This window comes from Spodoptera frugiperda, chromosome 21 (assembly GCF_023101765.2).
Source record: "Spodoptera frugiperda isolate SF20-4 chromosome 21, AGI-APGP_CSIRO_Sfru_2.0, whole genome shotgun sequence".
NCBI classification, from domain to species: domain Eukaryota; kingdom Metazoa; phylum Arthropoda; class Insecta; order Lepidoptera; family Noctuidae; genus Spodoptera; species Spodoptera frugiperda.
In genome coordinates this window covers 4,365,681-4,389,564 of record NC_064232.1, presented here as the reverse complement: position 1 = coordinate 4,389,564, position 23,884 = coordinate 4,365,681, and the positions used below count along the sequence as shown (strand labels likewise).

At 36.7% G+C, this 23,884-nt stretch overlaps 1 protein-coding gene and 1 long non-coding RNA gene across 2 annotated transcripts; one reads left to right on the top strand and one right to left on the bottom strand.

Moving 5' to 3' along the window:
• The first annotated feature begins 5,928 nt into the window (after nucleotides 1-5,928).
• Nucleotides 5,929-17,267, top strand: LOC118280516 (brain-specific homeobox protein homolog). Its single transcript, XM_035600594.2, has 5 exons — nucleotides 5,929-6,442; nucleotides 9,979-10,086; nucleotides 12,281-12,439; nucleotides 15,570-15,628; nucleotides 16,153-17,267. Exons 1-5 carry the CDS (start codon nucleotides 6,133-6,135, stop codon nucleotides 16,261-16,263), a joined length of 747 nt encoding a protein of 248 aa, XP_035456487.1. The 5' UTR covers nucleotides 5,929-6,132; the 3' UTR covers nucleotides 16,264-17,267.
• Nucleotides 17,268-18,078: 811 nt separating this feature from the next.
• On the bottom strand, nucleotides 18,079-19,312 carry LOC126912009 (uncharacterized). The gene is made up of 2 exons (XR_007706618.1): nucleotides 18,684-19,312; nucleotides 18,079-18,574 (listed from the first exon to the last, which is right to left on the bottom strand). It is a non-coding gene; the product is annotated as an uncharacterized LOC126912009 (long non-coding RNA).
• Between the last annotated feature and the right edge of the window lie 4,572 nt (nucleotides 19,313-23,884).

Here is a 23,884-nt window from a genome sequence, read left to right as displayed (position 1 = left end):
GATGTGGGCTACCTCGATTTTGAAATTCAATTCGGTGCCAATAATCCACAACTTTACCTCCTAAACAGCTATCATTCCCTTTAATGTATTTCATCAGCGCATTAATGCGTACTGTAAATTGCCTGGCAACTACTATCGGATATTTTTTAACTAAATTAAGCTTCATTTCAAATGTAAGTTGGTCCATTTCGTTAATTTCTCGATTATCTGCAATAAGTAACGCTTTTATCATATCGGGCCAATGTAAATCATTACATGAGAAAGTTAAAAACCACGAAGGCGGCCCTAAAGTTCTTACCATCGCTATAAGTTCCGAACAACATTTCCTCCAATATGATGCCGAACCTCTTATGTTTCTCATTGTAAGGTGAATATTATCAACAAGCCCTTGTGGAGTTTGTTCTCCCTGAGCTTGACGCATTCTGCAGGACACAGAAATGCTAGACTTTGCTCGATAATACTCAACCACTGATAAGGCATAAAATAAATAATCGTTTCTATGGAAACGTCTGTCATTAGACATTATTCGGCTCTGAAAGTAATCTAATGGGGTAATAGGTATATTTCTTGCCTCATGAAGGCCATTTTTACCATCTGGGAAGAGAAAATACCAGGCCAGCTCTTCGAGACGACGCTCCCGTTCCAAATTCAGCGGTGGGGCGGTTTTTCTTTTAATTTCGGCTAATCTTAACTCAGATACTGAATCTGCATTATTGAAATCAACTACACTTTCTAAGGCGGGCACTGTTTCCTCAACACTGCAAAGCATACTAGTAGTCTCTATTATCATTACAGGTTCAGAATTTCGAGCTCGTTGTAATGCTTGTTCACGGGTCTCAATTGTACGAGTAGAGTTTGGTAAAGATATATCTGTATTAGTATCAGGTTGATTGTCATTAAATGATACTGATGTCAAAATAAGTGACGTCAATGAATAAACATTCAATGTGTATTCATTAGAAGATTTTTCATAAACAAATTCCTACGCAAAATGTTATATAAACTATCAACATTTGTAAATCTCATACAACAAGCTGCTCCGTGCAATGGTGCCTTAAAACCTTTTGCGCCACGTGCATGAGAATCAAACAAATAATACGTAGCAGAGTCTAATTGACGTTTGCAATGCACAGCTACGGTTGTTTGGTTAGCGGTTATCAAACCATACGAATGTTCAATAAAAAATCTATTGAGAGCATTCTTTAAATTAGGGAAAAAATTTTCGCTGTCGTCATTTACTAAATGACCGTTAAAAATAGGTTGTTCATTACCGCTAATGTTAACCTGTTGTCTATTATATGTAATGCATGGCAAAAGTTCTGTAGCTGCTAAATATTCTGAGTTTGAATCCTCAGTGTTAGGTACCGGTCGAGCTGCTACGCAATCACAATAGTATTTGTCACCTATAATCAGAATGTAGTCGATATCACTTTGGCACAATGAGTTTGGATCAATTAGTTGAAAAGCCACACAAGAAACTGTTGCAATAGCAGTACATTGTCTGCCCCGAGATTCAGGACTGAACCTTGCATCACCTTGATGATATGAACCATGCAAAATACTTGTATCGTTATTTAAGTACTTAAAATGCTCAATAGTTCTAGTTGTTCTCGTTATTGCCTCAGTGTCTTCTTCATAATTGGGTAGTTCACCGGTCACCTGTATCGATTCGGAAATATCAATTGCATTGATAAAATGAGGTCGAACGTCCTTATAAAGAGCGTTGTTAGACATTAACCAACTTAACGCAATTTTTAATTTATCAATATCAACCACAAACTCTTTAGTACGTTGAAGGTTTTCTAGACTTTCTACAATAAGTATTAGTCCAGCCTGGTTTGGGTGAAGTGGTAGTTGTTCGGCTAACTCTACGACATCTTTTGCGAATAAGACTACTTGACCTTTACACCAATCTTGGCTAAATCGGTTCTGTAGTTTTATTATTTTAATAAATGGCACCACTCTGCAAAGAAATCTTTTTCAGTTTCGTTTAAATCGGCTAATTCGTGTGGCACATTAGCAACAACCATATTATTCCAATAGGCTTGAGATGGAATTTTTCGTTTTTTTAAAGTATTACTGCATCGAGAACATGTTAATATCCTATCGTCTGCGCTTAATTCAGATGGTAAGATAGAACTCAATGCTGCCGTCTGTAAATTGATGCGCTGTTGTGGATAAAGCAATTTATTACATACAGCACATGGTACATCTGCAAAAACATTAATCGCTGCTCGGAATTGTTCAACTCCCAATAAACAAGTATTTCTTAAGTGACTTGACACTTGTCTCAGGACGGCCAATCGACTGGTCCTTTCTTCTGGAGTTTCATTAAGCACTCTCTGTGTGGAACGCTTGCGTAAGTTACTTAAACGTCTGGATTTCTGAGTTGCAGACTCATTTGATCGTCGCTCATAAATTAAACTGAGCCGGTTAGCACGGGCTTCTTCCGTTTCTTTTGCTAATCGTTCATGAATCAAACTGAGCCGGTGGGCACGGGCTTCTTCCGTTTCGTTGGATAATCGTTCATGAATTAAACTGAGCCGGTGGGCACGGGCTTCTTCCGTTTCGTTGGATAATCGTTCATGAATCAAACTGAGCCGGTGAGCGCGGGCTTCTTCCGTTTCTTTAGCTAATCGTTCATGAATCAAACTGAGCCGGTGGGCACGGGATTCTTCCGTTTCGTTGGATAATCGTTCATGAATCAAACTGAGCCGGTGGGCACGGGCTTCTTCGGATTCATTTGATAATCGCTCTCGAATCAAAGAAAAACGATGGTCACGATTTTCTTTACTTTCGTTGGATAATCTATCTGATATATAAGCTCTCATAGCCGACAATCTATTTCCGCGCTCCTCTGGCGTTTCATTTTGTCTCTTCTTATTTGCTTTTTCTTTAATTATGTTTAATCTTTTCCGCCTATCATTATCCGTCTCAAGTAACCGTCGTTTCCTCATTCGAGAGGCATCCTTGCTCGGTCTACCCATCACTCAAAATCGTTAAATAAAGTAATTTTTAACAAAAAAAGAACCGACTTCAAAAAGTAAAAAAGTTCTAGTCTAAAGCAAAAAAGTTAACTAAAAAGAAAAAAATAAATTTCGGCACAAAGTAATAAGTTCGTATTTTTTCTTTGTTAAATTAAATTAATGATTACTTAAGTAAATAAAAAATATTTTATAATTTTGAAGTCGGCGCCAAGTAAATACTACAACAACCTTACTACAATATCAAATTACTAAGTACACAAATTCAAATTTCAAACACACAATATTATTAAATATATCAAAATAATCAACCTTACTACAATACAAAATTACTAAGTAGACACAATATTATTAGACAAACAATAAGAAAAATATATGAATACCTAGAAACTAACAAAGTATCTTGCTATTAAATATATGAAAGAACGACAAATAACTAAAATTATAAAAGAAATCAGAAAATCTGTGAGCAAAACAGGGATAATAAGGAAGTATGAAACCAAAATCACTTAAAGTAATACGAATATATTTAACCTAACCTTGCGAAAAATTGGTAGGTACCTATTTTACGAAAACCTATCTAAAAACAACGCTTTGTGGGAGATCGAAAAATTGTGCAATCAGAGACAACCATCAACGACGTCTGCCCTCGCGCGTCTGCCCGCTTCGGGTCGCTCACTTAACCACGCCTCCCTTCCCGCACCCCGCGGGCCGACTGCCGCCGGCGCGGCGCCGCGCGCCGACAGGCGGCAGAGGGAGGCATAGTTCTTGTGCTAGGTACTATACTAGTACTAATTGTTTGTAAGCCAGTACCTACTTAAGTAAATATTAAAAAAAATACTTTAATAGTTAGTAGCTACCGATTCATATATATTTTGTAATACTGTTACTGTTTGATATATTTAATAATATTGTGTGTTTGAAATTTGAATTTGTGTACTTAGTAATTTGATATTGTAGTAAGGTTGTTGTAGTATTTACTTGGCGCCGACTTCAAAATTATAAAATATTTTTTATTTACTTAAGTAATCATTAATTTAATTTAACAAAGAAAAAATACGAACTTATTACTTTGTGCCGAAATTTATTTTTTTCTTTTTAGTTAACTTTTTTGCTTTAGACTAGAACTTTTTTACTTTTTGAAGTCGGTTCTTTTTTTTGTTAAAAATTACTTTATTATAAAAGCTATACAAAATAAACCAACATCCACAATAAAAAAACTACACAATACAATAATTATCGAATGAAATCGACCATTAAAAAATATTACAAAACCGCAACCCGACTTCGAACTTAAAAATCGGTATCTAAACCGACCAATAAAAGCGAGGAGTGTGTTGAAAAAAATACAAAGTGATTCACCCCCACCACCCTTAGCGGGCTCATCCCACCCCCTCCCCTTTTCAACCCCCCACCCACCTAACGACAGTTTATCGCTGCGTTTCGCCCCATACGGGCAGTTTCTGGCATACAGCACAAAGCGACCGATTACTCGAATAATTGTCAACGATTATCGTAATCAGAAAAATCGGTTAGGTTATCCGATTGTCGGGTTGAAATCGGGTTTTTACAATTTTGTTGTTTTTTTTGGACAAGTGTCTTGTGGATTTTAATTAATTGGTTGGTAGATTGGAAAATTTGAAGTGGTGTGTTTTTTTTTTAATATTAGTGCGACAAATATTAATTTAAAGAAAACCGTGAAGTTGGCAGTGTAAAATAATTTAAAAGTTAATTACAAGTGTTAAAAAAATTGCGACGGGAAAACCAAACCCACCATTTGGAAAACCAAATATATTCACTGTCAAAAAATACAAAAGTCTTCGAACAACTGAAAATTTTCTAGTTTTCAAGTTTTATATATTACGCTTGTTAAACTTATACTAATATCTATAACAGCAACTTTTTTTAAAGTCAAAACGTCAAAATTATTTCTGTTGTCTGTTGGTCAGTCCTCTAGTTGCCTATTTGCTCGTTCCAATGTGTAGATTCCTATGGAGAAGAACGAGCAAGAAACTCCATAGGTTACTCTTTTTCAATCAGGTTCACAATACAATTCTTGTTTACATTGTTTCGTTGGTTCAATTATGTGAGAACAATCAAATGTAAAACTAATAATTCAGTCAAAAAGATCGACAAAAAAGCCGGTAACGCACTTGTAACATCTCTGGTGTTTCAAGTGTCCATGGGCGGCGGCGATTGCTTACCATCAGGTGAGACGTCTGCTCGTTTACCGGCTTATACCAGAAAAAAACTATTTTTTTTTTACCATTGCAAGACTTACTCTTCGGCCCATTTTCATCCCGTTTTTCCTACGGGATAGAAACCAACTCAAGAGAAACATTTTAAGTAACATGAAAGGTCGTTTCATATCTGAAGTAAAATACGTTAAGCGTATCATCGGTTGAGAGTGATCAGTCAATTGTTTTTCTATACATTTGTCTGTTCTGGTGTTACGCGACCGAAGATACGCGACGCATGTTCCGGCAGATATGAACCGAGCCTAATTTAATGACACTTGCATTGAAGAAAATTATAAACTAAAAATCTAGTTAAAAATTAAGACATTTTGGAACGGAAAGAAAACGAAAGAAAATACCTAACTAGCAACTTTATATTCAGTAAAATAAACAACCAAATAATATTAACTAAAAATCACGGTTTATTCGTGAATAGGTTGCTTATGGGCAGACGTGTCATCCATCGTAGGCCACATCATTGCTTACCATCAGGCGAGATAGCGGCCAAACGTTGCCCCATTAAATGTAATAAAAAAAAATACATTCACGTAAATTAATGGGCACATAAAACCAGTAGGCTGCGCGACGTCGCCGTCTGCGCATCCTGCTCATGATGAAGAGTCCCTCTATGACTCGAAACTATTAGAGCTTTTCTCCATTAATGTACGTGAGTAAACCGTGACTTTTAATTAATTTAGTATGTCTCACGATAGTTAATTATAGAAATAAATCAAACAATATTTTAATAAAAACACACATAAACCAGTGAACAGCTTGAATCAGAATCAATAATACACGAACGATAAAAACTAAAAACTCAGTGACTGAAAAACTTAAGTGCCTACACTAAAAGAAAAAAACATACAGTGTCAAAACTCATGCTAACGAAAAGAAAATAACATTAAGAAAAAATGGATCCAGAAACTCGAAGCGATTCGCCCACAGAAACCAGTCGACAGGAACACACATCGAAAACCTCATTTCTAATCGAAGATATTTTATACCGGAGCCATGAAAATAGAAATTTTAAAACCCCGGACCAGAGAAGATTTGACTACGATAGAGACCCTAAACCTTTTTTCCCGGTACCTAACGAGATGAGACCTCAGGTGCCAGGCAGAGAAGGGTCCTATTTGCAAGTGGCTATGGGGGCGTTAGGTGCATATCTGCACACACCAAATACTTATAAGGCTGTGGAGGCACCTTATTTCCTGTCTCAAGGTAATTTCTGATTTATTTTTAAATATCTAGATATTGTGTACCGCATTTCACAAATTGTTGTTTCGGCTCGGGTTTTGTATGTTTGTAAACGCACCCACGACACAGGAGGATATCCTATAACGGGGCAACGTTTTATTAAAAAAAATTACTAAATCAATAACCGTTTTCAATAAAAATCTGTGAATTACGATTGATTTTGAACCTTACTTCACTTCACCTCACATCAACAGCCTATAAGTGGCCACTGCTGACCAATGACCTCTTCTTGCACGGATAATGTTTTAACATTAATCGCCACGCTTGCTCAATGTGGGTTGGCCACCAATGATTTCTCTGTTTTTCTCTTGAATTTTTCTTTGCTATAAACCTCACAGAGCCGAAGACTTTTCCAACCGATGCAAAACCATGGAAATCGGTTCGTGCGTTCTGGAGTTATAGCGTCAGGAAGTAAAACCCGACTTATTTTTATATTATAGATTAGTTCGGTTTCCTCACGATGTATTTTTTATTGTCTGTGGTGTCTAAATAATCTTAGAAAGTACATACAACTCGGAAAAAGTCTTTGATACTTGCCGTCGGTATGTTTCGAGCCCGCACCCTCATGCATGAGAAGCGAGAGTCTTAAACCTCCGGGCCACCATATGGACTTACTGCTTCAAAGTCAAAATTATTTATTTCAAATAGACTAATCGGGAAGGCACTTTTGAACGTCAAAGCAAATATTAAAAAATGGCTATCCGTCCGTCAGTTCTGTAGTAAAGCTATTTGCTCTGTAGCTCAAAAGTACCTCAAGCCGTCGGTACTGGTTTTTAAGAATAAGAGTCTTTATATTGTATTGTTAAAAGAAGTTACAATAATAATGCGAGGCGAGGCCTTTGTCCAACAGTGGATGAGTTCTGGCTGATGGTGATGATGAGTTAGAACGTAATATCTTAGACTCTTCAGCTTTATACAGGTACAGGAAGCTTTGTAAACGGAAAGCTACACAATCTTTATCTTTATACATATAATTATAAAATTCTTCTGTAAGTGTGTATTTCACTGAACTTCTGCTTAAACGACTGGACCGATTTTGATGAATTTTTTTGTGTGTGTTCAAGGGGATCTGAGACTGGTTTAGATTCACATTTTCATCCGTTTGTTTTTTAAATTAATTTTTAATTTATAGTTGGTAGTTGTTGATTTTGGAATGTTTTACATTGGCATCCGACAAATTTTCAAATTAAATTACGTGTAGACAGGACAACGTCTGTCGGGTCCGCTAGTCTATATATAAAGATTTGTAAAAAGAGTCAATTGACTGTTCAGTTAGTCTCGTTAATAACTCGAAAACGGGTGGACTGATTTGGCAAATGTAGGACTTGAATTATTTTTTATAGTTTTCTGATAACAGTTGGAACCTTGCTGATCATCTAGTGCCCGTTGGACGTCGATTTCAGGGACACCCTGTATACAGGAAGCTTTGTAAACGGAAAGCCACATTAATTTTTATAAATTTAATCGTTTTAGTTTTATTCATGTAACGTCAGCCTCAAGGAATTGATTACAAACTTTTTAGTTGTAATCCACAAAATTAAGGTATAACATAATATGTATATGTTAATATATATTATTGTAAATTATTATATAAAATAAACATTTAATACCGTAATTTTTTTTTAAATTAGTCGAGGTTTTTACCATCACCGGTTTTATGGTTGGCGAGCGTTCCGTTTATACCCTGTATTAGGATAGATTATTTAACTTGCCGGGTTAGGCGGTGATTATGTGCTACTGAACATTTTAAAATAATATAAATGATAAATGATATTTATTTCTGTAAATAGGTTATAAAATAACACTTTTACACGTCAATATTTCAAATGGCATTTCCTATCCGACTACTCTGAGAAGAAATGCCGAAACAAACTCAGAGGTCATAGTCTCTTTTAAAGTCCAGACAATGAAATAGAGGATAATATAACCTATTCCTAAGTCATTATGCTAAGCCTCAGATTGTTGTTTCGGGTCTGAGTGTCATGCTTAAACACACCCTATTTGAAATTGTATGACAAGTAATATAAATAATTTTGTTTTTGTTTATGAGTCCAGTACCCTAAGTGTGAGTCTGCTTTACGTTTAAAGTAATCGAAATGAGGGGATCTGATTGACAGGCACAAATAAACCAACCAATCATGTCTTTTCGTTTGATATCCATAATGGAGGTAGTTGTGTGGAAAACATTAGATTATAATATTGTATGGTCATCAACATTAAGAGTGTACCAAATATCAGATCGATCTGTCGTAAGAAAGAGGGTAAAAATCCAATTACAGATTTGAGTGTAGTGTGTCAGTATTTTACATGGAGCTACTGGTATCTTCTTCACAACCCGGTGTTTTTTTGAGAGGGAAAATCATCAGATTGTTTCTCCCGCCTTGGGTGAGGCAAGAGAGAGTATCAGACTCTAAGAGCGGCCGTACACGGACTGCTCGAGCGGTCGGCGTCGACTGCTTGAAGCTGTTGACGGCTTGAAGTGTTCGCGACTGCTCGAGCAGTCGTGTGTACGGCAGCAAATGAATGGCTATAGTTCATCGAGCAGTCGCGGCTTCAAGCAGTCGGTTATAACTGCTTGAAGCCGTCCGTGTACGGCCGCCCTAACTGACTAAACACTACCCCGTTCCTACATCAAATAATCCGCAGTTCTAGACATTATAAATAATACCTAAGTATGTTGTTTCAAATCCTAAATGTGTTATAGGTACCTACAATATAAGTTAATACTATTTTTTGTTAATTATTATGTTATCGGCTTACTCACGTAACTGTTTGACGAGGAACTCGATTAGTTTCAAGCCATACTAGAGGCTCATATTCATGAACAGCATTCCGCGACATCAGTGTATAACATAATAATTAATTTAGTATGTCGCACGAAAGTTATAATAAAACAATTTATTATGTTTATTTTCGTTTCTTTTTTCATTTTAAAAAAAAAACGTTGCTTCACACTAAGATTTTCTCCTGTGTCGTGGGTACGTTTACAAACATACAAGTTCACATACACATGATACTCAGACCCGGAACAACAATCGAACAACTCTTTGTGTGATCCACAACACAAAGAGTTGTTCCGTGCGGGAATCGAACCCGCGACACGTTACATGGCAGGTAATTTGCCTGGCCACTGCGTTAAACGTGTAGTTAAAAAAATGTATCTATGTATATTCTGTAAGAAATAAAAAGCTGTTTTTTTATAATGATGTATTACCTGATGGTAAGCAATCGCCGCCGCCCATGGACACTTGAAACACCAGAGTCTTTACAAGTGCGTTACCGGCTTTTTGGGTGTTAGGAATTTAAGGGTTGTTGTTCGGGAATAGGGATGGGGAAGATTGGGAAGGGACAACGAAACACAACGCAAGCGTTGTTTCACGACAGTTTTCTGCTCGGCCGTGGTATCACTCCGGTCGAGCCGGCCCATTCGTGCCGAAGCATGGCTCTCCCACACTTAAAATTGTATTGTAAGTATTGTTTGTAAGTAAGTATTGTTTCAGGAGTGCCGTACCACGCGCTGTTCACGCCGTCCGAGCTCTCACTGTCCGCGCTCAAACACTGCCGCCGGCGGAAGGCCAGGACTGTCTTCTCCGATCCACAGCTAACTGGTTAGTATGTATGTTATTATATACTAACTATCTATACTTCTATACTTAATATTATAAAGCTAAAGAGTTTGTTTGTTTGTTTGAACGCGCTAATCTCCAGAACTACTGGTCCGATTTTAATAATTCTTTTTGTGTTGGATAGCACATTTATCGAGGAAGGTTATAGGCTATAAATCATCACGCTACGATCAATAGGAACCGAGCAGAGCGGGTGAAACAGCGCGGATGTAGCTAGTGTGTTATATATTGGTATAATACCTAAAGGTGCTCCCACACAGCAGTTATATAACGTTATACAACAATGTGTAACAATATAACATTTGCAATAGCGTGTAACATACTCTACAATTACTGTTATAATTTGTTTAAACACAAATGTTAAATCAGTCTCTAACGTTATATAACTGCTGTGTGGGAGCACCTTTATATAGGTATACCGTATGGGGAGATCTCATATATGATTTAATTAAAAATACAGGGAGCAAATACGTCATTTCTACGTATAAAACGTACCTAGAGGTGACGTCACTCGATATTTCAAATCTTCGAAAGTATATTTTGTTTCCGTAAGAAAATAAAAAATACGTGTCTAACATTTTAAAATAATCTACCGTATGGGGAAACCTCTTATGACTTAATTTAAACCACATATTTGTTATCATCTTGGCTGGCGATATACGAAATATGAGCAAAATAGGCCCAGTAGGTAAGCCAAAAAGCATTTTGCTTTTATCACTTTGAGCTAATTTGAACTCTTTACAAATACGGCATTATAACAGCCGTGTCACATGTCCGTAACATTCCTAGACAACCTACAACATTACAGCTCTTCTGTGGTCAAGGTATATGAAGCTGTTCATACAGAATTTAATACTTGATTAATTTTTATTGAAAATAATTACATGTAGTTTAATTTAAATCATATGAGTGATCTCCATACTGTATAAGGTGTTCTAAAAGTATCTGCCACAGCTTTGATGGGAGGTAGTGTTGTGTTTGAGGATTACAATAGTAAATATAAATTATTGATTATGAGTATTTATTTTTTCATATAAAAAGTCCACGTATGAGTTTGTTATGAAAAATCTATCTCTTTGACTCTCTCTGTCGCTTCGTGTGTATTTGTGAACCACGTTATGCAGAGTAGAGACAATGTTTATTTAACTTATTTATTTCTCCTCTTCGAACGAGTACTTCGACGTCTAAGTTGTATCATCAAACTCACATTTCTGTGATAATTTTAAATATTTGCATGCTTTTAATTTAAGCAAAACGTGTGTATCCCATTTAAATTTTAAGATCTTTATATACAATGTTTTGGAGCAAATAAATATATTTCTTTCTTTCTCTTCCTTTCATAATAATTAACTTTATGTTCTCAAATTGAATTAACTGGTCCGTGGTACGAAATTTCTTCACTATTGTAATCTTCAAACACAACACTACCTCTCATTAAAGCCGTGGCAGATAATTTTAGAACACCTTTATATTTAGGTATTTTCGCTTGTTTTTAACAATTAGGCCTAATGTCATGCATTTGGCGACAGTTAGTTACTTATAATGTGTTGTACCTTGTAGTGATGTAATTGCAATTTGCATTGTGATTAACCTTAGGTATTTAGGGTAATTCTTTATTTTTATAGTAACTAAGTAACGTGGGACAAATAAGTAAAGACTAAATTAACTAAAGTAATATAAAGATAAATGATTTACATTTACTCACTATGACGACACATGACAGAAGTCGTACATAAATAATCGATGAGCAAATCAACGGATGACGTCATAAATCCTACATCGCACATGTGAAGTTTATGTGCTAATAAACATGGATAGAAAATCCCAACAAACAACAGGCAGAAAGTCCGCCAGGCACGATCACCTCGCCGTGTCGAGGATCCTCCTTTTCTTACTGTCTGTTCCCTAAACTTATAAGGTTTCGCTCACTCAATATCCATGGGCAGTGCTCACCGTTTTATGCCATCAGGTGATCCATATTCTTGTTTACCACTACCCATAACAAAGACGTCGCCCGCCTTATTTTTCTAGATATAAACTACCTCTTAATTTTTTTTTTGTGTATACCGTGGGTGTCTATAGAAACTAGCTACAAGATTTTCCAAAATATACGGTGATGTTTGCTTTATTTTAGTGTTCTAGTTACAAAGGTTTTTAATTTTCTTTTTTCACCCAGGTCTGGAGAAACGTTTCGAGTCACAGCGTTACCTGTCAACTCCTGAGCGCGTGGAGCTAGCTGGAGCCCTGAACCTGTCGGAGACTCAGGTCAAGACCTGGTTCCAGAACCGACGGATGAAGCACAAGAAACAGATGAGGAAACAACAGCAACAGAGAGGTCTGCCATCCTGAAATTTTATTTTGTTTATTTATAAAACAACGCAACTGTGACTCTTCTGGTGTTGCGGGTGTCCATGGGCGGCGCTGATCGCTTACCATCAGGTGACTCGTCTGCTCGTTTGCCACCTATTCCATAAAAGAAACAAATATATAAAAGGTCGTGGTAGCTAGGACGGCTGTCGGGGATCTCGGACGTTCTCCGGCCACCGTAAGTGCGGGTCTGCCGTCGACGAGCAAGGGTAGCTCGCCGCCCGACTAGAACCAGACCCGTGTGTACGGCGCGTTGCGTTAGGTCGTGGTAATTAGGAAGTTAGCTAAGGAGGTGGCGGGGCTCATGATGAACTGAATCTACTCACGTCCTAGTTGTTGCGAGAGACACTCTGGGCGCTGGGGATCGCGTGACGATCTCCGGCCACCGTAAGTGCGGGTCTGCCGTCGACGAGCCCGTGTGTACGGCGCGTTGCGTTAGGTCGTGGTAATTAGGAAGTTAGCCAAGGAGGTTGTGGGGCTCATGAAGGAACGATACTCCTCACATCCTAGCTGTCTGCGGACGGCGAGCAAGAGTAGCTCGCCGCCCGACCAGAACCAGACCCGTGCGTGCGGCGCGTCGCCTTCGGCATGCGCCTTAAAGAGCCATCAGACCACCACAGATGGGCTGATGCCTGATCCGGAGCTGCGGTCTACCTAGCGGGTTATCGGGGCTCGAAAGCAGGAGTAGGAACGGGGTTGTTTTTAGCCAGTAGGAGTCTGAAACTCCTTCCCACCTCGTCTAAGGCGAGAGAAGTGATTGGATGATTTTATTACAAAGAAAATATTATAGTTATTACAAAAAAATACAGAGCTTTTGTCTCTGTACCGAATTAATCTTTATTTTCTAATCTGCATAGTAAATAACTATGCTGACTGTACCCATAGTGTTGGGAAACTTAACACGAAATTCCGAAGTAACTATCGATAAAATTAAAGCTAGTTCGAAGCGCCGTGGAACTACCACAAGAGGTATTTCTTGCAAAGTTCCCGAACTATGTTGTTCCGTGAACTATAAACTTGTATTGTTCGAGCTAAATTGTTATGCGGTAGGGATGGGAGCGTGCGTATCGATAATTTATTAACTTTGTTAGAGTATGTAAAACTTAAGATGAATGCAACGTCATGCCTTTTTATCCGCATAGGGGTAAGCAGAGGTGGGATTGGTTGGCAAATATTTCATAACTAGCTTATGTCAGTGGCTTCGCCCGCGTTCCTGTGGGATAAAAAGTATCCCATCACCCAAGTCAGCTCGTACCCTGTCTGTATACCAAATGTTATCAAAATCCGTTCAGTAGTTTTGCCGACGGATGAAAATCCAAACATCCTAATAAACTTTCACATTTATAATAACTATGGTTGTAAGTGACATTTTCTTGTGATATTCAGTTATTCGGTGATTCCGAATATGTATATAAGTTAATATCGCAAAAAAATGTCGCTTAGATCAAGTAGCCTCTCAATCATCGATATTATTTTGATTTTAAACTCTGTGGTTAAATTGTATTGTAAAACAAATCAGAAAAACCGTAAGTGCGGCTTGTATTTGGTTTCTTGTATTACAGAATTACTCGATTCAAAACCACTGCGGCTTCGCTTCATTAGATAGACACAATAAAGATTAGGTATTTCACAAGATGCTGCGACTCCTTATCGGCAAACTATTAATATATGGTTTTCCGTAGCCCCGTTTGTTTGTTTGGGTCAAAGGACATCACCCACGTTTGGTACAATTATGGTTTAAATTCGTAGCTACCGGCCAAGATGAAAAAATATTATAATCTGTTAATACTAGACCTCTTAAGCATGTTTTATAATGGCGCCAATAACCGCGCTTTGATTCAAGGTTGAAATTTTTCGGGAACATTATTGTAACAATAAAAGGTTATCGTATCTAACGACAGATAAACACTTTGCCACTTTCTAATTTGGACCAAAATGGGTCATGACCTTTAATTAGTAACTGTAAAATTAGTAATTGGGATTGCATAGCCTTCCTGACGACAGACCGAACTGATATTTGGTACACATTCTGAATCTTGATTACTATTATTTTGACAAAAACAAGAAAAATATATTTTTGTTTGTTAGATTTTTTTCTCTCTCTCTCGTTTAATATAAAAATCTTTTTTGTGTATCTAAATGCCATTTATTTAGGGGGGACAGACAGTCAATCTCGCTACATTATTTCAAAATATTATAATATTGGTAGTTTTGGTGTTTTTCTAATTCCTGTCTTGATTCCATCAGAATAAAGAATATTCCTTGACAATAGACTATTTTAGATTCTCCGTCTTCCTCTTTCCCTCCTAACTTACCCTCTTAAACCTCAAGACACTTCAATTTAATAATGCCTCTTCGGCGCCACAACTCAAGATGCTCCGAAATCTAATTATAAGCAATATGGAGTCGTTGCTAGGCAACCAACGTCTTAGAATCGTTGACAAGCCATTTCGCAACTTACCACTTAAGCTTTGGGTTCAAAATCGGTTGGTAATGGTATTTGGGGGAGGGGTGTAATCGTGTGTACGCGAAAATGGTTCAAAATACGTGGTGATAAAGGTTGGAATTGCGTGTGGAGTGTAATTTGATTTCGTTTCTTCGTTGAGGAACGTCTTGGGTTTAATGATTTTTGTGAAGTTACTGCGTTGTTGATTCTTTTTCAAGATGGTGGACTGTGTTTTATAGATAGGGGGGCCAAGGGAAAATTCATATAATGTAATAAATAATGTACTTTATAGGTACATAAGACGACGCGTGACTTTATTATGGTATAAGCCGGTAAACAAGCAGACGGATCACCTGATGGTAAGCAATCGCCGCGGCCCATGGACACCCAAAACACCAGAGGCGTTACAAGTGCGTTGTTAGTCACCCAAAACACCAGAGGCGTTACAAGTGCGTTGTTAGTCTTTCGGGCGTTAGGAATTTAAGGGTTGTTGGAGAATCGAGGATTAGAGAGATTGGAAAGGAGCAGTAATTGGGCCTCCGGTAACCTCACTCAGATTTTATTTTGTACTGCCACTATGTTATAACAAGTGTATAATATGTCTTCTGTTGATGTGCCTTTTAATAAATGAATAAATTCTCGTTGTTCACAGGGGCAACAGCAGTAGACTTCACTACAAAACACGCATCAACGCATTCAGAGTGCCGCAAAGTAAGTGGACGACACCGATTGGCAGATATTTTTATTTATTTATTTTAGGCTTTTCAACAATAAGTACGCTATTACATTATAATTTATACATTAATAACTTACGTCATATATAAGGTGGTCTAAAACTATCTGCCACAGCTTTAACTGGTGCGGGGTACGAAATTTCTTCACTATTGTAATCTTCAAACACAACACTACCAGGCCACCGCTGACACTGCCTCCCATTAAAGTCCTGGCAGATACTTTTAGAACACCTTATACATTAAGCTACATTAACTACTGGGTCTATTTCGCTCATTTTTCGTATATCATCAGCCAAGATGATAACAAATATGTGGTTTAAATTAAGCCATAAGAGGTATCCCCACATACATACATGGAGCTATACAAAACCAGTTTGTCATGGTCTCGCTTTGTATGATCTTTCCGCACATTCGACGGTCAGTTTATACTGGTTTTGTATTGCTTGACGTATAGCCGTTTCGTATATCAAAAGTAAAAACAAAACTATTTTGATTTTTTAGGCAGAAAATTCAAGAATATCGACAGATTCGGACACGGAACACAGCGACAGTGATATCGATATCGTCGGTGAAACGAACTACGCACAACACTATTCCGCTAATAATACGTAGAACTATTATTTAATATTAATTAATAATAAGTAATACGACATGTCGTAGAATAATAAGTAAATTATTTTCTTGATTTTTATTTTAATGTTTACTAGCTGACCCAGCGAACTTCATACTGCCTTCGCAATTCAATTTGAACTGGAATCTATAATATCCTCCATATAAAAATGAATCCATAATTTCCTGGTCTCACTATACCTGAAAAGGACTTTACTAATTTAATAAAAAACAAAATATATTTTCATAATAGTGTTTATTCCATAGGATTCAATAATTTCACTACTATTTTTACTAATCGCTATTGAAGAACTTGGCATTCAAACTCAAATTCAAATCATTTATTGCATTCATTCTAGATGATAATTTTTAAGTAAACACTGAGTTAAATACCACGCGCGCTCTTTATCAATTGTTGGCACATTAAAACGTCCAGCATTTTGTCCTGCAGGCGCCTTATCGGCTCTGATGACAATTTTGTGATTATCTGATGGCATGCGGTCTAATGCATTTGTGAATAATGCAACTAATTCATTGTGTTGATGGAAAAATGTTTGAAGTTGTTCCACAATGGATCTTTTTACTGAGTTGTTATATGCGCAACGCTGATCGACTTCTCTTGCTGAATTGTCCATAAAATATATTTGCAAAAATGTACAGTCTTCAACAGGCACTGGCAATAAGGAACCTGTTTGATGATATATTTGAATCCCTGAATCTGCAAGAATATAAATATGTATACAGGTAATTGCATAGCTAATTGTACCACCATGTGGCTCGCAAAATACTGCCACAATACTTTATATCATTTCAAATTAAAACTACTTTAAACCTCGACATTAAACAGCCTTCCACGGCAGCTTTAGGTAGTAGGCTTTACCAAGAACATCTTGCTCATGCCACTATAAAATACAACATGTTATAAAATGTTGCTGATTAAGTCTTCGGATTATAGACTATTATTATGTATTTGACTTATTGTTTACAAAATAAACACATCACTGACTTGACATATTTTGCATCAGCTACATGGTTTTAAAACTAAAAAAAAATGTTTGCCATTATACTTACTAAAAATAGGCATAAAATTGTCTCGTATAACTTTTGTCGCCCCAAATGATGTCATTTGAATGCAATTATTGTACTGCGGGATATGAGTTAAAAAAATTAACCAATGAATGTAGTGGCTCTGGTGGCGGTATCAATGGCGTCAATTTGACTTGGCCGCTGGCGCAACACAATCCAGACTCTTCATTTTTGAATTTCAATCCCAATGTGGACACACAATATTCATTAGTCCAATAGCAACAATTTGCTCTGAACTGTAATCAATTGCCACATTATTTATTTATTTAGAAAAACATAGGTACATAATTTTACAGCTTAAGCCAATACATTATAGCTTCGGTAGGTTCCTGTTTCTGATTGGGCGGGAGGAAACGCCCGGGTGTCATCACTGCGAAGACCGCCCGGAGGACACGGTGGAACATACGCTTGCGGTCTGCCCTGCGTGGGCTGAGCACCGCCGTGTCCTCAGGGATGTGGTCGGCGACGGCGCCCTCTCGCGTCCGGCACTGATACAAGCCATGGTGCGGAGCGAGGGGGACTGGGATGCCGTCTCCTCCTTCTGCGAAGCAGTCATGCTAGCTAAGGAGGAGGCGGGGCGCGTGAGGGAACGAACTTCCTCACGCCCCAGCCGTCGCGAGAGACACTCCGGGCGTCGGGGATCGCGCGACGATCTCCGGCCACCGTAAGTGCGGGTCTGCGGACGGTGAGCAAGGGTAGCTCGCCGCCCGACCAGAACCAGACCCGTGCGTGCGGCGCGTCGCGTTCTGCGCGCGCCTCAAAGAGCCATCAGACCACCACAGATGGGGCCCAGTAGGGCTGATACCTAATCCGGAGCTGCGGACTACCTAGCGGGTTTACCGGGGCTCCGGCTCGACGGGCAGGAATAGGAACGGGGTGGTTTTTAGTCAGTAAGAGTCTGACACTCCCTCTCGCCTCGCCCAAGGCGGGAGAAGTCATTGGATGATTTTCCACCCTAAAAAAAAAAAGCCAATACATTATACAGTTAAAATGTTGAAAATTTACAACAAAGAAAAAAGAAATACAATATTATAATTGAATGCAGCTCTGTGGGGATTAAACACAACATTTCTATTTTTTTGATATCGATTCAGTTCAAGTTCATTTCGCGCTTAGCGTTGCTCATCAGTTTGATTTGCTCTTATATTTCTTTGACTTGCCGTATTTCGAGTTCTGCGGCCTAAGCTTGTACGTCTGGTTGGTAGCATTGTTAAAAACGAAATTCCAACTGAAAATAAAAAGCTCTCAAACATTTTCTACATAACCATGTATACCAAATTGTAGTATTGTGTAGTCACCAAAAGTTACTAAAAATCAATATGAAGATGTGAACTTACCTTGATTAATAAACACTTATTAGCAAAAAAAAAAAATCTTCTTAGTCTTTAAAACTCGAAAAAATATTAAGAAAATCTCTCAGAAATATTGAAAAATATACATTTAATTTTGCATATTATTTAAAAAAACGCGCAATACGAATGTCAATGTCATTCACACCAATAGATTATATTGAAAGAGCATCGTTTGTTCGAAAACGTAAATAGAAACTTTAATTTACACAAAATAAATTTTTGACGAATTTCTATTAATGCTTAATGCATTTTTTTTAACATTTTCAATAGATTTAAAAAAATACAGACAATTGTTTATTCACCCTTTTCAAATAGTTTATGCATAAATGTCAATCATTATTTACAGTATTTGACAGGATGGACAACAAATATTTGACATGTACAAATATTGAAAACATCTAGTTTTTGCCCGCGACTTCGTCCGCGTGGTTGTGTTAATGGTTTGTGGTCAAAATACTGCCGTATGTCATGTACAATGTGAATTACTTGAGAATATGTTACTGTTAGCATTTTTAAAGATATGTATTCCATAGAGACCACGACCGCCGATTCATCATTTTATAATCATGATGAAAAGTAGCCAAGGTTATCTATATTATTATCCTTTAATTTCCTATATAAAAAAATACATTGTTTCATTGTTATATTCCATAAAAAACATTCGTGTAAGTGTAAGACAAACTCAAGACAAACAGGGTTACTTTCGCATTCATAACATTAGTATGGTAGTAGGGATATTAGCGATTAAAATAAGTAAGTACGAGTCGAACGCGAGTGAAGCCACAGGCAACGTATTAACGAAAATGACGAATTTTCAAGCAAACATTAATTTCCTCTATCAGCCATTCTACGCCTTCTACTCTTTTTATTAAAAAGTAAAGCCTATGTTCATTCGTTGCTCTTTAAGTGTCTGAATACAAAATTTCACTATTACAGCTTTAAAAATGAAGAATTTCTATATGACCATTCATCCCCTATTTTTACCCACTCTCCCCTATTTTTTTGCAATAAAAAGTAGCCTATGTTCTTTCGTTTATCTTTAAGTGTCTAAATACAAAGTTTCACTGTTACAGCTTTTAAAATGACGAATTTCCATATGAGCATTCATCCCCTATTTTTACCCATTCTCCCCTATTTTTTTGCAATAAAACTTAGCCTATGTTGTTCCTCAGGGTCTATTCTATCGGTGTACCTCTAATTGACTCTACGTATTAGAACATGTTTGTATGGTATAAAGAAAAGGGCTGTTTTTAGGGCTTTTCCGTCAATTATTTGATATTTTCTCGCCGTAAAAACCTTCCTCTCCTCCTTCCAATCCTTGAACTTCGACGAATATTAAAAAAAAACAATTGGCCAAATTGGTCCAGGCGTTCTTGAGTTATGCGCTTACCAACACATTTAGCGATTCATTTTTATATGTATATAAGAAGATTTATTTTATTTTAAATCCTTCATTTATGATTACGAATGGTATACGACACAAGACGCGACGCTCCCTTTTTGTAAAAAAAACATAGTGTTTTATTATTTAAATTCAGATTATGACAAAGACAAATAAATAATAATTAAAAATAGATTTTTAGTAATGTTTGACATTTTATGATCTTGAAAATAAGAACATAATCATTCAAAGTTTAAAAAAATAATAGTACTATTTGACATTTGGATAAAAAATTATAGGAAACGTTTTAGTATTATTAAATAGTCGATTTTAATAAGAAATCTAGTCAACATATTGTAGTAATGTTAATAGATAAAATAAGTGCAATAATAGTATTATTTTGTATAAATAATAATAAACTGATTTAATGAGTGTTTAGTCTAGTCACTAAAATAATAATACTTAATGTTTTATACTAATTAATAATTTATTTTTTAGTAATATTTTTTCATTTAGCAGGATTCGTTTATCAGGAAATTACCTGCAAATAAATTATAAGTTTAGGCAGATATTTCCTTCAAATGCATAAAACTATTAGTTCCTTGTTGAGTATATTTTATTTTGTTGAAAATACAATCATTATGAAGAAAACCGTTTGAGCTAGTCAGATACAAATACAATTAATTAATTGAAAGTAACTGTTTACTGACGTGAACTAAATTTTGTAAAGCTCGACTAATTTCAAGTCACAAAAAGACTCTTAGTGCGCTTTTTCACCAAAGATTCCGGTAATAACTAAGCTGTGAAACTATGTGACCGTGTCCACTGATACAATACTTAGCTTTTTTTTTTTTTTTTTTTTGTGGGTGGAAAATCATCCAATGACTTTTCTCGCCTTGGGCGAGGCGAGAGGGAGTGTCAGACTCTTACTGACTAAAAACCACCCCGTTCCTACTCCTGCTTTTCGAACCGGAGCCCCGGTAAACCCGCTAGGTAGTCCGCAGCTCCGGAACAATACTTAGCTACGATAGCCTTGCGAGGAAGATGCGCAGTTCGAGTATGTGATGTATGTAGTAGGGAAGCCATCCATCTCACATATCCATAGCACGCATATTATGTCCATATAAAAACATAGCTTCGATCGCGGTCCGTCATTCATTGGTTATGAGTAGAGACCGGATAATATGCCATATTTGCATATGCATTTGCATATTTCAGCGATTTTCAAGGCTAATAGCATATTTTTACTATTATCTATTGATGATGCATAATTTACAGTAGGTATTAATGGTCAGACGGAAGTTTCGCCAGAAAATATAAGCAACATAGCACCCAAGCTTTCTGCCCAGTTACCTCAGGTTATTTTGAATGAGAAAACCTCGACCAATGACGAGCGAGAATGCTATCAAGTTCACATCAAATTTTTTGAATTATAAAAAGCATGTTTTGAATTCCGTTGTGACACAAAACTAGTTGAGCGTTTCTTGACAATTTTCACGTGAATAAAATCGTTATTTTTAATTAATTTAATATGTCTCACGATAATTAATTATTATTACAGATTGTGGATCTTTCTACATTAGATATTAGAAAGAATATAATTATAATAAAATTAAGTTGTAAATAATTATGTAATTTACATAGAAAGGCTCAATAATTAGTATTAACAATGAAATATAGGCTGTCCCACACAATACATGGTTTTTTCTTAACAATAAATATAGGTTTTATGAAATTGTTGGTTATTTTCGTTCAAATGTTTGAACGTTACATTTTATAATACAACGTTACCACAATCACACCAGGTTTTTCTCCTGTGACGTGAGTGTGTTTACAGCATACAGTATGAAGATCACTCATATGATTTAAATGAAATTACAAGTAGTACTCGTCCACAGAAGCATAATACCTACAACTAAATATTTCAACAAAATACGAATATTAAAAAAAATCTCAAACAAAATAAATTAGGCATGTATAATTAATCTAGTATTAAATTCTGTGGGATAAGCTTCATGTATACCAAGGTACCTTCATGTGTCAAGTTACCTTGACCACAGTAGAGCTGTAATGTTGTAGGTTGTCTAAGAATGTTACCGACATATGACGAGGCTGTTACAATGCCGTATTTGTAAAGAGTGTTCAAATTACCTTAAAGAGAATAATGCCTTTTTTGGCTTAACTACTAGACCTATTTCGCTTAGTTTTCAGCCAAGATGATAACAAATATGTGGTTTAAATAAAGTCATAAGAGGTTTCTCCATACGGTAAAAGACTACAACATGATACTCAGACACGGAACAACAATTTGTGGATCACGAAAAGAGATACTTCAAACGGAAACCGAATCGCGTGGAAGCCAGCAATTTCATAAAACAAAGAAATCTATAGATTTTCGATGATTTCCTATCCACGATAAATTAAGATATGGGATGTAATAGTGTAGAAGACAAATTGTTATTTCCACCAGTGCTATGTGTACAAATGAATATGATTGGTGGAAGCCAAACATCCACAGTAGCGTAGCATAGCACATCTCTGGTGGAAAAACCCCCTTATCTTGATGACCACCTATATATTTTTTTTTAAAAAAAACGTTGCCCCACACTAGGATTTTCTCCTGTGTCGTGGGTGCGTTTACAAACATACAAGTTCACATACACATGACACCCAGACCCGAAACAACAATTTGTGCATCACACAAAGAGTTGCTCCGTGTGTGAATCGAACCCGCTACACGTTGCGTGGCAGCCGGTTGCCCAGCCACCGCGCCAACCGTGCTATGGTCCTATTATTATAATCTATTTTCTCCACGGAATCACCTCCATTGTGGATATCAAGAGTAAAGGCTTCATTGGTAGAATACAGCTCATTGAAACAGTTTAACATACAGTTTAACATAACATTATATTTTTTTAAATCTCTGATTCTTATTTTTGTCGTGGAAGGTAATAAATAAAAGATTTTACATAGATTACAATAGATGATGGATTAGTTTTTGCAAAATAGTTAACTAATAATAATAGGGTAGATGATTAATTTTTATTTTAACGTCCGTCTTGTAGATTATTTTAAAACATTACACACGTATTCTTTATTTTATTTTATCTAATTATTGTTTTCTTATATGACAAAAAATACGTGTCTAAAATCTTTTCATTACCTAACTGACGGACTAAATAGATTTTTAATTTTCCTACCCCGTCATCATCCCTATTATTGTAGGTATTATTATAGTGATTATAATAATGAATAGAATAAATAATTGTTGCCACTATTGTACATTTGTTTGTGATGTAGAATGTAAGGTATTTAAATAAATTTATTTGAAAAATGTGTTTTGTTTTAATTACCTATCAATACTAAAAAACATGTGATTAGGTCTGCCTAGCGGGTTTACCGGGGCTTCAGTTCGAAAAAAAGGAGTAGGAACGGGCTGGCTTTTAGTGAGAAAGAGACCTCTTCCACCTCACCCGAGGTGGGAGAGCTCATTGGATGATTTTACACCCTCAAAAAAAAAAACATAGGTACCTATGCCAAATAGATTGCCGCCAATTCAGCATAAGCTCATCATCGTTTACCACTAGGCGATATAGTGGTCAAACAACCACCACATATGTATAAAAAAACTCAGCATAAATTAACACTGCTAGTAATCAGCATCCAACATGGCATGGCGAGCAAGACATATCTTCAAGTGTGGGAGAGCCATGCATCAGCACAAATGAGCCCGCTCGACTACTGATACCACTGCCTGCGTTGTTTCATTACTTATTAAGCCCTTTCCCAATCTTCCCAATCCCCA